General features: G+C 41.0%; 1 protein-coding gene across 1 annotated transcript; it reads left to right on the top strand.

The window, feature by feature from the left end:
• Positions 1–253: 253 nt before the first annotated feature.
• On the top strand, positions 254–1690 carry LOC122646195. The gene has a single exon (XM_043839691.1). The coding sequence runs from the start codon at positions 254–256 to the stop codon at positions 1688–1690; it is 1437 nt and encodes a 478-aa protein (XP_043695626.1).
• Positions 1691–12701: the final 11011 nt, after the last annotated feature.

A 12701-nucleotide genomic window follows, 5' to 3' on the forward strand; every position in this document is an offset into this window, starting at 1 on the left:
AATTGAGAAAACATCATCAGTATGGTATCTGTTAGAGATAGGAAGAAAGTTTTTGGTGCCTTGATTCACCCCCTCTCTCAGTGTCAACTTAAGTTTATCAATTGGCATTAGAGCTTGGTTACCTTAGAGAGGAAGCTTAACAGTTTCAGGTTCGATCTGAGCTTGGTTGACAATGGCATCGAGTGAAGGAAGAAGCATGCATGGGAAAATTCCAATTTTTTATGGGTCAAATTACAATTTTTGGAAGATTTGAATGGAGGCTTATCTGAAGTCTTTAGGTTATGGAGTCTGGCTAACAGTGAAGAACGGTTACATGCCCCCTACTATAGACATCACAGAGACAGCAGAGATGAAGAAGTGCGAAGATGATGCTAAGGCAATAAATGCACTTCTAGGCTCCCTGGTGAACAACGAATTTGCTAGAGTGGTCGGTTGTACAACATCAAAGGAGATTTGGGATAAACTTAAAAAAGTCCATAAGGGAGATGATAAAATTAGAGAGGCAAAGCTGCAACACCACTGGAACTTGTTTGAAGGGTTGAAGATGTCTGAGGCAGAGACAGTTGAACAGTTCGTGAGCAGGGTAAACGAAATCATCAACTCCATTAGAGGGTTAGGTGAAGAATTGAAGGATACAGTAGTTTTGAAGAAAATATTGAGATCTTTACCTAAATTATACAACCCGAAAGTGTCTGCCATAGAAGAGTCAAAAAATTTGAACACCTTGAGCATGGATGAGTTGCATGGAACTTTAACGACTTATGAGATGAGAATGGTCAAGTCCAAACCAATAGAGAAGGAAGCCGCATTTAAAGCCATGAAGAAACTAAAAATCAAGGAAGATAGTGAAGATGAGGATTCTAATGGTGAGTTAATAGCCTACTTGGCTAGGAAACTCAAGAGAGGCAGAGGCAAATACAAGGGAAAACTTCCCTTGAAATGTTTTGACTGTGGTGGAATTGGGCACTTTGCTTCAAAGTGTCCCAAGAAAGGCAAGGTTATAGATTCTGATGATGAAGATACTCAAGAGAGCAGGTTCAAGAAAAGAAAAAAAAAGTTCATCCCTAGAAAAGGGAATTTCAATAAGAAAAGTCTCATCTCAAAGAAGTGCAAGTCTTCTTCAGATGAGTCATCAGAAGATGATGATGAGTCAGATGATGAGTCATTTGAGACTTTATTTATGACACTTGAAGATAAGGTGCAACACAAGACTACTAAAGAGTCTGGAGAAGAGGAAGAACAGGAAGCTGAGTATGACCTGCAAGCAGAGTTGTATTCTGCTTTAACTAATCTCAAGGGTGCCAAAAAGAAGATAAAAATCTTACAGAGTCAGCTTGTGGAGGAGGAGCAGGTAAGCCAATTAAACATTACAGTTGAAGAGATGACCAAGATCACTGATGAGCTGAGTATCAGTCTATCATCCAAAGTAAAGGAGTGCACTGTCCTTGAAGAGAAATTAAAGATATTGAAGATTGAATTGGAAGAGATACAGAAGATGAACTTACAAGAAGAAATTACATCATCTCCTCCAGTTAACATTTTGAAATCCAAGGGCAAGGAAGTTGTGTCTCAACCAACTGGAGTGGATATTTCATCATCTAGAAAGTCAAATGAAAATGTGTTAGATGAGATCCTTAGCCTTCAGAGACCTTTACATTTGAAGACTGGCTTAGGATATGTGAAAGAATGATCTTTTGGAGCAGTGAAGACCAAAGGTATAGGAACTACAGGAAACCCGATGAGATTTGTTAAGGAGAAACAGAGGGGCTCACATGTTAAAAAGGTTGCTAAGAGGACAGTTGACAAAGATGGGTTTACTTCAGTCAGTTATCAGAAGGCAAGAGGTTCTTGGCAGCGATATAGCTTCAGAGGGTACTGCTATGGGTGCAATAGTTATGGGCACAGAGTAACAGATTGTAAAAGATAATCCAAGCCTACAGAGTTCACAAGTAGGAACAGGTTTACTCCCTTGGCAGAACATAGGGTGGAGTGTTACAGATGTCACAGGATGGGACACATTGCCAGAAACTGCATGACTATACTTTCATCCCAGAGGCAGCCAAGAAGAAAACATAATGATAATCATCCACCCAAGCAAGGTCAGAAACAAAAGGTAAGAGAACCTATTATCGTAGCAGACAAGGCAGTATGGGTTGAGAAGAGACAGAAAGGGACTTGTGAATCATTGATTGTTCAGACAGCTTTCAAGACACATAGCAAACCATCACCGTGGATTCTTGATAGTGGTTGCTCGACTCACATGACAGGTGACAAGGGAATGTTTCTGAGTCTAGATTCAGTTGAGGGTGGTTCTGTCAGGTTTGGAAACAATGATGGGGCAAAGATAGAAGGCGGAGGCACAGTGAAGCTGGACACAGGAAATGTCAAGACAAACAATGTCCTATATGTTAGTAGTCTGAAGCACAACCTACTCAGTGTGAGCCAGATTTGTGACAGTGGAAATCAAGTCTTGTTCACCAAGGAGGGTTGTGTGATCAAGAAGATAAAAAATGGAAAGACTGTGGCACGAGGAACAAGAACTGCAGGCAATCTATATACCCTTTCAGAAGCACATGAAGATAGATGCATGTTGGGACATGAAGATGAAAACTTGTTTCAAAGTTTCAATTGAACCTCTCTGAATGTGGGCTTCGAATGCCGTCATTGCCCAAGCATTTTTTGAACACAACATAAACAGAAACAGAAGAAAGATCCTAGTTATTGGGTTACTGACGATTGTGTCTGGGATCAACATGAGATGTCCTTATTTCGAGGGTCATGTAAGGTTTCATCATACGGAAGTGGACTTCCACCACGTCGAAGTTCTGGGGGTCGTGGAGTTGGTTTTTCGAACTTCCTGCTCTATTGGCCCAGATATGGATCCTCCCTTAGACAGTTCATTGACTGACTGCACTAGTCGTGCCATGAGTTGCCGTATTTCGGCCATGTCTGCTTGCAGCTTATCCACTCGATTTTTGACGTGACTTTCAGATAAGTGGTCCTCCGTAGGATCCATGTTACTCACAAGTCATATCTCAGTTGATGAACTAGAGGGATGAGAAGAGGTCGGGGATCTTGAGAAGAATGGTGGGCTGGCCCGAGTCAGCCTTCCACCATGTCGAATCCAGATGGGCAGGGACGGAATTTAGCTTCTACGAAAAAGAGAAGAAGATCTAGTTCAGGTCCTAAGAAGGAAAAAAAATCTTATTCAACAATCTTTTTTTTTTTTTTATCTCATTATTATTTTATTTTTTTTTCTCTTTTTTTTCTTTTTACCATTTTTTTTATTATTAATTTTTTTTTATTTTATAACATGTTTTTTTTATTTTTTTTATTTTGTTTGGCTCAAGTAATCGAAGCTGTTATCAGAGTTTCAATTGAACCTCTCTGAATGTGGGCTTCGAATGCCGTCATTGCCCAAGCATTTTTTGAACACAACATAAAAACAAACAGAAGAAAGATCCTAGTTATTGGGTTACTGACGATTGTGTCTAGGATCAACATGAGATGCCCTTATTTCGAGGGTCATGTAAGGTTTCATCATACGAAAGTGGACTTCCATATTTCTTTGAGGGACCATCGCGGGACTATGGAATTCCTTACCTTTGGTGGCATCTCGTATTGAATATAGGTTAATCGTCAAGTGACCCTAAACTCGGTCTTTCCTATAGCTAACAAGGTTAGTTTGTGTCGTACTCTAATCGTATATGGTCTATTTTCCTACATGATGCATGTAATGGGTGGGCTTTCATAGGACAGAACAAGGTCACCCTTGACAGAACCGATATATCTATCGCTCATGGTCGCGAATTGTAGGCACGTGGTTCTTTTGATATACCTGGAGAGTAGGTCACACAAACTCAGAGTAATCGAGCTAGTGCCTTTTTTGAGTCCCGAAAGCACTTCACAGTACACTAGTGAATACCCTCGCTGGTGATTCTACACTTGTACAGTAAATATCAAGGGCTGTAGCTTTGCCGCGAATTACCCATGACTACTCATGAGGTCCAAGGACTAACTACGGGGGTAAGAGGGGTTCCCATGCAGTGTGTGTGTGCAAGAGAGTGGTATAGGAAGCGATTATCATCCGATCTCAGAGTACTTATTATGACGTGCCTCACCTCCCCGGGAGTAAAGGAGTACCCTCGCCGTTTGATTTCACTTCGAGCACTATGCATGATGTGATTAGTACACACACAAAGGTTAGCCAGACAAACATATTATGGTATTTATTGTTATTTTTTTTTTTTTCACATAAGAGTTTGGAGAGAACATTCTGTCATTTATTGGTAGCATCTATTTAGAAAGTTTGACCTCGAGTAGACGTTTGTCCACTTTCTCCCCAGTGAAGTCGCCACAGTAAGTATCGTGGTCCTCGCGTCTCTGACGAGGGCTTCCACAGCCTTCTTCGCGACCGTATCGTATTGATATGGATAATGTTGTCAATGTATAATATTGATAAATGAGGATTGGGATCATGCATGAAAATATGCTAACATAATGTGAAGTCACCACCTAGGGTTAGGGCCTAGGACCCATTAAGTATAGCCCTATCTGTTGTGAACGAAATCGGACTACGTGACTCCATATGGTCTGACCAAAGGTTCGGGTAAGGGGTCAGGTTACAAGTGTGGGAAGGTGTTAGGCACCCACCTCGCCCAGCCGAAGTCGGTCTCTCTGTATTAGATGCTACATAAGGACGAATGTTCTCTCTCTTTTCTTATGGGGATGGAAGATATTATAAACTACATTCAGACGTTATAAATTGAACTAGAACATAATAAACTACCTTACATTTATGAAAGACACAGACTAAAGCGATGAAATGCGAAAGGACTATATTGAAACAACAAGAATGCTATAATTATACCTGTACGGTTATATTCCCTTGGCTCAGGGGAGATGGACGAATGGACTGGCATCGATTCCTTCTAGGCAGAGCAACAGTTCTTTCAAGTGATTTGGTGGGGAGCAAACGGACAGAATAACGTCTGTAACAAGGAATTTTGACTGTTAGCCGTACACTGACGGGATAACAATGCCTATGAGCGAAAATGCTCTACGCTCGAAGAGATAATCGAAGGATCTACCCCTGCCAAAGAAGGCTTCACTCACTCACACTCTCATAAGGGAAAGGGGAGAAAAGAGAGTGAAAATGGAACAAAGAGGGGTGGAAATCACTTGGGGAGGGTCTCTCTACCCGGAATTCTTTGTTTTTTGGGGGAGGGGACCCCTCACTCTTGGGCCAGATAAGTCCTCTACGGCGCTGTGGAGATGTCCACGGCACCATGGGGCACTTTTCCACTACGCCGTGGGTGATGTCGGCAAGCTGATGTCACACCCCCTCATGGCGCCGTGGAAATCAGGTACACGTCTCCACGGTGCCATGGGAAGGAGCCCCACGGTGCCGTGGGAGCGCAGTACCTTTTCCCCTTTATTTTTGGGCCTAAAATGGGCCATTTTGTGTTCAGAATGGTTGTTGGGCTTATGGGTCAAGTATAGTACGTCGTCCACCGTCCATGTCCCTTTGTCATTGTCGCCAATCAGAGGGTGACAAAAATCAGTGTCTATACCATGGTAAGAGACATGATATGACTTTCAGAAGGAGAAGAGAATGTAGTAGAGAGAGTCTGCCATATTTCTTGACTAGTGCGCTTGCCAAGGATAAGTGGAAACACCTCCTCAGAGAGGGAGGCAATGAGGAAGCTTTGAATCAAAGAATCCTGGCGTCGCCAGTTAGCAGCTGCAGCAGGTTCAGTCGGACATAGAGTGGTGCCATCTAAATAACCAAACAAATCTTGCCCATCAAGAAAGGGCTCAATCTGAGTTTGCCAAAAAAGAAAGTTCTTGGACGTGAGCTTGATGGAAATATAGTAATGGGCATTGTGGAAAGAGGGAGGAGGAACCGGTAGGGAGAGGGGATGAGTTCTCAACCGTAGAGAGAGGGCTAGATGTGCCATCCCCCATGGAGAAGAAGAGCAAAAAAAATGAAAAGGGAAGGGAGAACTCGTTGGAGTTTTAGGAGGCTCTTGATACCATAATAACTTTGAATATGATTCCTTGATTATGATTTCTCTCAATGGAGAATTTATAAACAATACAAGAGGTGAGATCCTAGTTAATCTAAACTAGGAAGGAAATACAGCCAAATATTGTGTTTACATATACAAGAGATTGTATCAATACAAGGTAAGATTCTATTATCACATGTGATGAGCTGAGAAAGGAGGGTATATCTGTCAATATCTCTCAATATTGGCCCTGTAGAGATCAAATATGCTTTTGTTTCTCACTTCTCTATGTAGTTTAATCCTTCAGTTCTCAAGTATGTCAGTCTCATCCCTGAGGAGCTTTCCTTTAAAAAGGTTCCTCCGACCTTCTAGGCACTCTCTTCCATTCCATCTAAGGAAGAGATATTGAGTGCAATCAAGTTCCAGAAATCTTAAAAAGCCCCAGGCCCTAATGATTTTAGTTTTGGATTCTTCCTTGCTGCCTAGGATATTATTGAAGTTGAACTCATTCAAGCAATCCAAAGCTTCTTCTTTCAACCATCCTGAATTAAAAGCATTAATCAGACTTTTATTTGTCTAATATCTAATCATAATGGAGCTGATTTTATCTCATGTTTGCAAAAATTATTGTTAATAGACTTAAGCTGGTTATTGATGATTTGGTGAGTTATAATCAAGCGACTTTTATCTCGGGAAGGAATATTACTGATAGCATTCTTCTTTGTCATGAAATTGCTCAATTTTTTAGAGACAGAATCACTTAGTTGTTGTCCTTCTTAAGCTTGATATTCACAAATCTTTTGGTTCACTTAGATGGGAATATATTTCACACCTTCTATATAGAATGGAATTCCCTCCAAATATTATACATTGGATCCACTGCTGTATTTCTAGTGCACATTTTTTTATCTTTGTTAATGGTTTTCCTCAGGGTTATTTCAGTCTAAGGTGGGGATTCAACAAAGCTTCTGTATCTTCCCATTGTTGTTCTTCATTTCCTAACCAAGTGCTTAGAGCTTCAAATTGTGAATAATTTAATCCATCCAATCCCAAGATGTAAGGCCCTCAAGATTACTCATTAGTTGGTGGGAGTCTTCAAAGTAAGGGGTATCGTTAGTAGTTTACGCCGATGAGATGTATAGATCTAAGCACATAACACATCGATGTGATATAAAAAGCTTTTGTCTATGATCTCATGATTTTTTCCTAGGATAGCCCCTCCTCTATTAGCTCAATTGAGAAAGCTTTCGATACATTTCCGGATATGTCAAGTCTATATATCAATCCTCTTAAATAAATGGCATACTTCTCAGGATCTCTAATGACACAAAAGCCTAGCTAAAAGACGGTATTCCTGAAGGTCATTTCCAATTAATATTTAGGACTTTCATTAATCTCTTCAAAGCTATCAGTTCATCAATATTACCCTATTTTAGATAGGCTTTAGAAGAGGTTACAATTATGGAAAAGTAGAATTCTTTCTTAGGAGGGCTGACTCGAACTCACTAGATCGATAATGCAGAATTCATATATCTACTGGTCTTATGTTTTTGGGCTTCCAACTTCCACCATTTATAAGATAGAATCCATTATGTCTTTTTTCCTTTGGAAAGGAAATAAAAACACTAATATCATTCATCCTATTAACTGGGCAAAAGTTTGCCTCCCAAATGAGAAGGTGGCCTAGGGCTTCGTAGAGTGAAAGAGTCTAGCCTTGCGGGCATCATCAAACTTATCTAGAAATAGTCTCTAGAAAGAAAAACATTTGGACTGACTAGTTATAATCAATATATTTAAAGTTAGACTCCATTTTGACTGCCACTTTCCCAAATGATGCATCTTGGGCTTAGAGGATAATTCTTAATTATAGCCATCATGTTAGTAATGCCATTCGGTCAAGCATAGATGATGGATGTGACGCATATCTTTGGCTTAATAATTAGCATCTCAATGGTGTGTTTATTTCCAGATATGGTGATCATATGAGTTGTAATGTTGGTTCTAATAGAATGACCAAAGTTTTGTCCATTATCCGAGATGCCATTTGGTACCTAGGTGCGAGTACTTCCAATCTGATTTAGATTTGGTCTTCTCTCTCTTTGACTTCCAAACTCTTCAAAGAAATTTAGCTCTGCCTCTACCTGGAATTTGATCAGGTCAAAATCACCAACGGTTCCTTGGCATAGATTGCCTGGTTCAGTTTGAACATTCCTAGACATAATTCAAAATCACCAACGGTTCCTTAGCATAGGTTGGCATGCCCTGACCTTGTCTCTCCCTACTCAAGACTTCCTTCTTAAGAGAAATGTATGAATCTCTAATTGTTGTTTATGCTGGAACGCTCCAAAAAATGTGGACCACCTCTTCTTTTTGTTCTTTTTCTAGATCTGTTTGGAAACGGGTCCTTAGTAAGTGTTGGCCTCATCAAAGAACAATCCTTTCCTTTGAGAGAGAATGGAGGTGGATCTTAAAAAAAAATTAGTTGTAATTCAGTCAGTGATTATATTAGAATACTTCCCTTTTAATGTTGTGATTCATCATGTTTGGTGGGAAAGAAATAAAAGAAGATGGACCGCCTTGCCGAGCATTATAGAACAGATATTTGAACTCGTTACTTTTGAAATCAGAAATAGGCTTTGCCCAATTCGTTCAGCAAGTCTAGACACCTTGAGGTATATATATTTACCCACAAGTTGTGACCTCCTCTAATCTCTCCCTTACCCCGGCTTCTTGATGTATCATCATTTTATAGATGTTTCTTCTCTCCCCTTTTTTGATGTATCACCATTTTATGGCTATTTCCCCCATCCCCCATCCCACCCCACCTTGGCTTTTGATGTATCAACTTTGATTTATTGTTTTGATCTTAGAGTCCCCCTTAGGCTTACCTTTATTGGATTCGATGTTGTACTTTTCTCTTTTGCTTTAATATATTTTCAATTCACCTAAAAAATGTACCTATACCAACAACAGTTCTAAACCGGAATTGAAAAGGTAAGGAATATCCGACGAAACTAGAAGGAGGAGCAAATGCCTCTGAAACCAGCGTGGTGCATCAACAAGCACCAAATCCCATGCATCTATAGAGAACAAATCAAAGATAAAAGACCCTCCCTCAGTAATAAAAACATATATGACACCCCTAGAAATCCAAGATTCGAAAGTACATAGTCTTGGAGTAAATCTTGTGGGGGCTTAGGCTAACCTACAAAGAAGCCATAAATTTTTGCAAGCTTCCCTTTAAACATTAAATGTTCAACTGGCGGGTTAGACACCCGATTAGAAGAAGAACAAGAAAGAAAGAAAACCTTGTGTTTCCCTTGTGGCATATCCCCTTGGCTACCCCTATCTTCACAAAACTTTTGCTTCTAGCCTTGAAAATTCCGTCGACGATAACAAAAAGGACAAACCCCAAGCATATAGCTCCAATGATTTCCAGGAAAAGAGGGATGCATAGAGTCCCTGCTGGAACCACCAATATGAGTCCCAGAAATACCATCAGCAAAACTAACAATCATTCCCACCCATAGCCTCATGCAACCAAGAGCTGTTTCTTGCTAGCTAATGATGGATATCAGATCACGTTGAATTGTTTCATTCGCATTATTCTTCTATGAATAAGAGAGGCCATAAATAGATCACAATAGAAGAGAGAAGTCCTATCTAATTTTGATGAGAAAACGAGTCTGGTTGTTATCACATGCATTGAAAGAAGTTACATTTGATAATAACCAGTCTGGTACGTTGAACCAGACTCTCATTATTCATGCCTGTTTGAATGAAACAATTCAACGTGAATTGAAAGAAGTTACATAAAATCATAGAGTTTGAATGAGAAAATGAGTCTGGTTGTTATCACATGTGATGATATGAGTGTCCCACTTAGAGTGGTACACTGATATCGTCTAATATACCCCCTCAAGTGGAAGGGCGATGGAAGCAAACCTTCAACTTGTCATGCATAAATTGGAACCGGGCAGTAGGTAAAGCCTTCGTCAGAATATCGGCAAGCTAACCATTAGTGGAAATTAATTGCATTGAAAGATGCTTCTTGGAGACCCTGTCACAGAAAAAATGATAATCGATCTCAACATGCTTGGTGCTAGCATGAAAGACCGGATTGGCGGAGAGGTAGGTGGCCCCAATGTTATCACACCATAATATAGGAGGGGCACGCATAGTGATCCCAAGCTCATGAAAAAGAGACACTAGCCAAATAATTTCTACAACAGCATCAGCTAAAGCTTTATACTCAACTTCGGGGGAGGAACGGGCCACTATTTTTTATTTCTTGGAGGCCCAAAAGATGAGAATAGTGCCCAAAATAATTGCATAACCCCTAGTGGACTTTCTATCAGTAGTATCCCCAGCCCAGTTGGCATCTGAGAAGGCTTGGACCTGGAGAGTGGGAGACCGCTAGATGAGGAGCCCATCAGAAGCAGTGTGCTTAAGGTACCGGAGAATACGTTTGACAAGGGTCCAGTGGGCTTCAGTGGGGGCATCCATAAATTGACATACTCAATTCATAGTAAATGATACATCAGGGCGTGTGAGGGTAATGTACTGGAGAGCCCCAATGATGGAGCGGTATTTAGTGGGGTCGGCCATTGGAGCACCCCCTGAATCAGAAGTGGGGAGAGTAGTGGCCATTGGTGTAAGGACATCCTTGGAGTCTGTATACCAGATCGCTCCAGTAAGTCATGTATATACCGTGATTGGGAGAGTAAGAGGAACTTGGAGGCTTGGAGTGTGGGAGAGCCTCAACCCACAAGAAGTGCAAATGACCCAAGTCCTTAATAGAGAATTCCGCTGCAAGGTTGGATAATAGAGTCTATACTTGAGTTGGGGCATTGTTGGTGACCAGCATAACATCCACATAAATAAGAACATAAATCAAATGCACCCCCTGCTTATATATGAATAAGGATGGATCGGTTTCGGATGCCATAAAACTAGAACTAATAAGAAACTGAGTGAGCCTGTTGAACCATGGACAAGGTGCTTGCTTGAGCCCATATAATGACTTGTGTAACCGACATACATGATTAGGCCGAGTAGAATCAACAAATCCTGGAGGTTGAGTCATGTAAACCTCATCATCAAGAATGTCGTGGTGGAAGGCATTGTGGACATCCAATTGGCAGATTTTCCAACCTTGAGTTACTACCAAGGATAAAACAATGTGTGTGGTTGTGGGTTTCACAACGGGGCTAAATGTGTCGGTGTAGTCTACCCCATACTGCTGATGAAAACCCTTGGCAACTAAGCGTGCCTTATAACGTTCCAAGGAGCCATCTGCCGTTCATTTAATATGCAATGACAAAGTTCCATTTCGAACTAATGCATTAAGTTCCTCAGACATGGCGGTGTGCCATTCTAGGGACATGGTAGCCTGTGAGAAACATGTAGGTTCAAGGGGAAGGGTGGTCATAAGGGCTCCAGCCAGTGTAGTGCGATGGCATAATTACATGGGGTGTGTACGAGTGGGTGGAGGGGGAGGAGCAGGCGATGGGGTGTGCTCCAAGGGTAAATGGATTAAATGTAATGATTAGGTGGGAAAGGGCTGGGGGGAATTATAGAGATCAATGAGAGGCCGAGCTTTTAAGGTTGGCGAAGTGGAGGAGGAGGGTAGAATCGATGGAGGGGAGGGTGTTCCTTCATTTAGGCCAGAATTGGGAGATTGGCGATGGAAGTAGAGGAGGCAATGGCAACGAATTAGAGGTGGGGTTAGGACACCGATTAGGAAGAGGAACTGAAGAAGAGGACATTGGAGAGGGACACCGATTTAGTAGTAGTCTAGGGAGAGGAGAGGGAAGAAGGGGGAGAGGGTGGTGGTCCAAGTGTGGAAGAAGATTTAAAGGGAAAAATGGTTTCATCAAAGTGGACATGGCGTGCAATGGAAAAGTGGTTAGAGGAGAGATCATGGCACCTGTAACCATGATGGAATGAACTGTAACCTAGGAAAACACAAGGGGTGGATCTATAGTCCATCAATCAGAAATAGGTTTTGCCCAAATTGTTCAGCAAGTCTAGACACTTTGAGAAATATATATCTCCTCGCAAGTTGTAACCTCCTCTTATTTCTTCCCTACCCCGGCTTCTTGATGTATCATCATTTTATAGATGTCTCTTCTCTCCCCTTTTTTTGATGTATCACCATTTTATGGCTATTTCCCCCACCCCCACCCTGGCTTTTGATGTATCAACTTTGATTTATTGTTTGGATCTTGGGGTCCCCCTTAGGCTAACCTTTATTGGCTTCAATGTTGTACTTTTCTCTTTTGCTTTAATATATTTTCAATTCATTTAAAAAAAATGTACCTATACCAGCAACAGTTCTAAAGTGAATTAAAAAGGAAACGAATATCTGACAAAATCGAAAGGAGGAGTAAATGCTTCTGAAACCACCATGGTGCATCAACAAGCATAGAATCCCGTGCATCTATAGAGAACAAATCAAAGATAAAAGACCCTTCCTCAGTAATAAAAACATATATGACGCCTCTAGAACTCCAAGATTCAAAAGTAAATAGTCCTGGAGTAAATCTTGTGGGGGCTTAGGCCAACCCACAAAGAAGCCATAAATTTTTACAAGCTTCCCTTTAAAAATTAAACATTCAACAGATGGGTTAGACACCCGATTAGAAGAAGAACAAGAAAGAAAGAAAACCTTGTGTGTCCTTTGTGGCA

The sequence above is a fragment of the Telopea speciosissima genome, chromosome 11 (assembly GCF_018873765.1).
Source record: "Telopea speciosissima isolate NSW1024214 ecotype Mountain lineage chromosome 11, Tspe_v1, whole genome shotgun sequence".
Taxonomy (NCBI): Eukaryota; Viridiplantae; Streptophyta; class Magnoliopsida; order Proteales; family Proteaceae; genus Telopea; species Telopea speciosissima.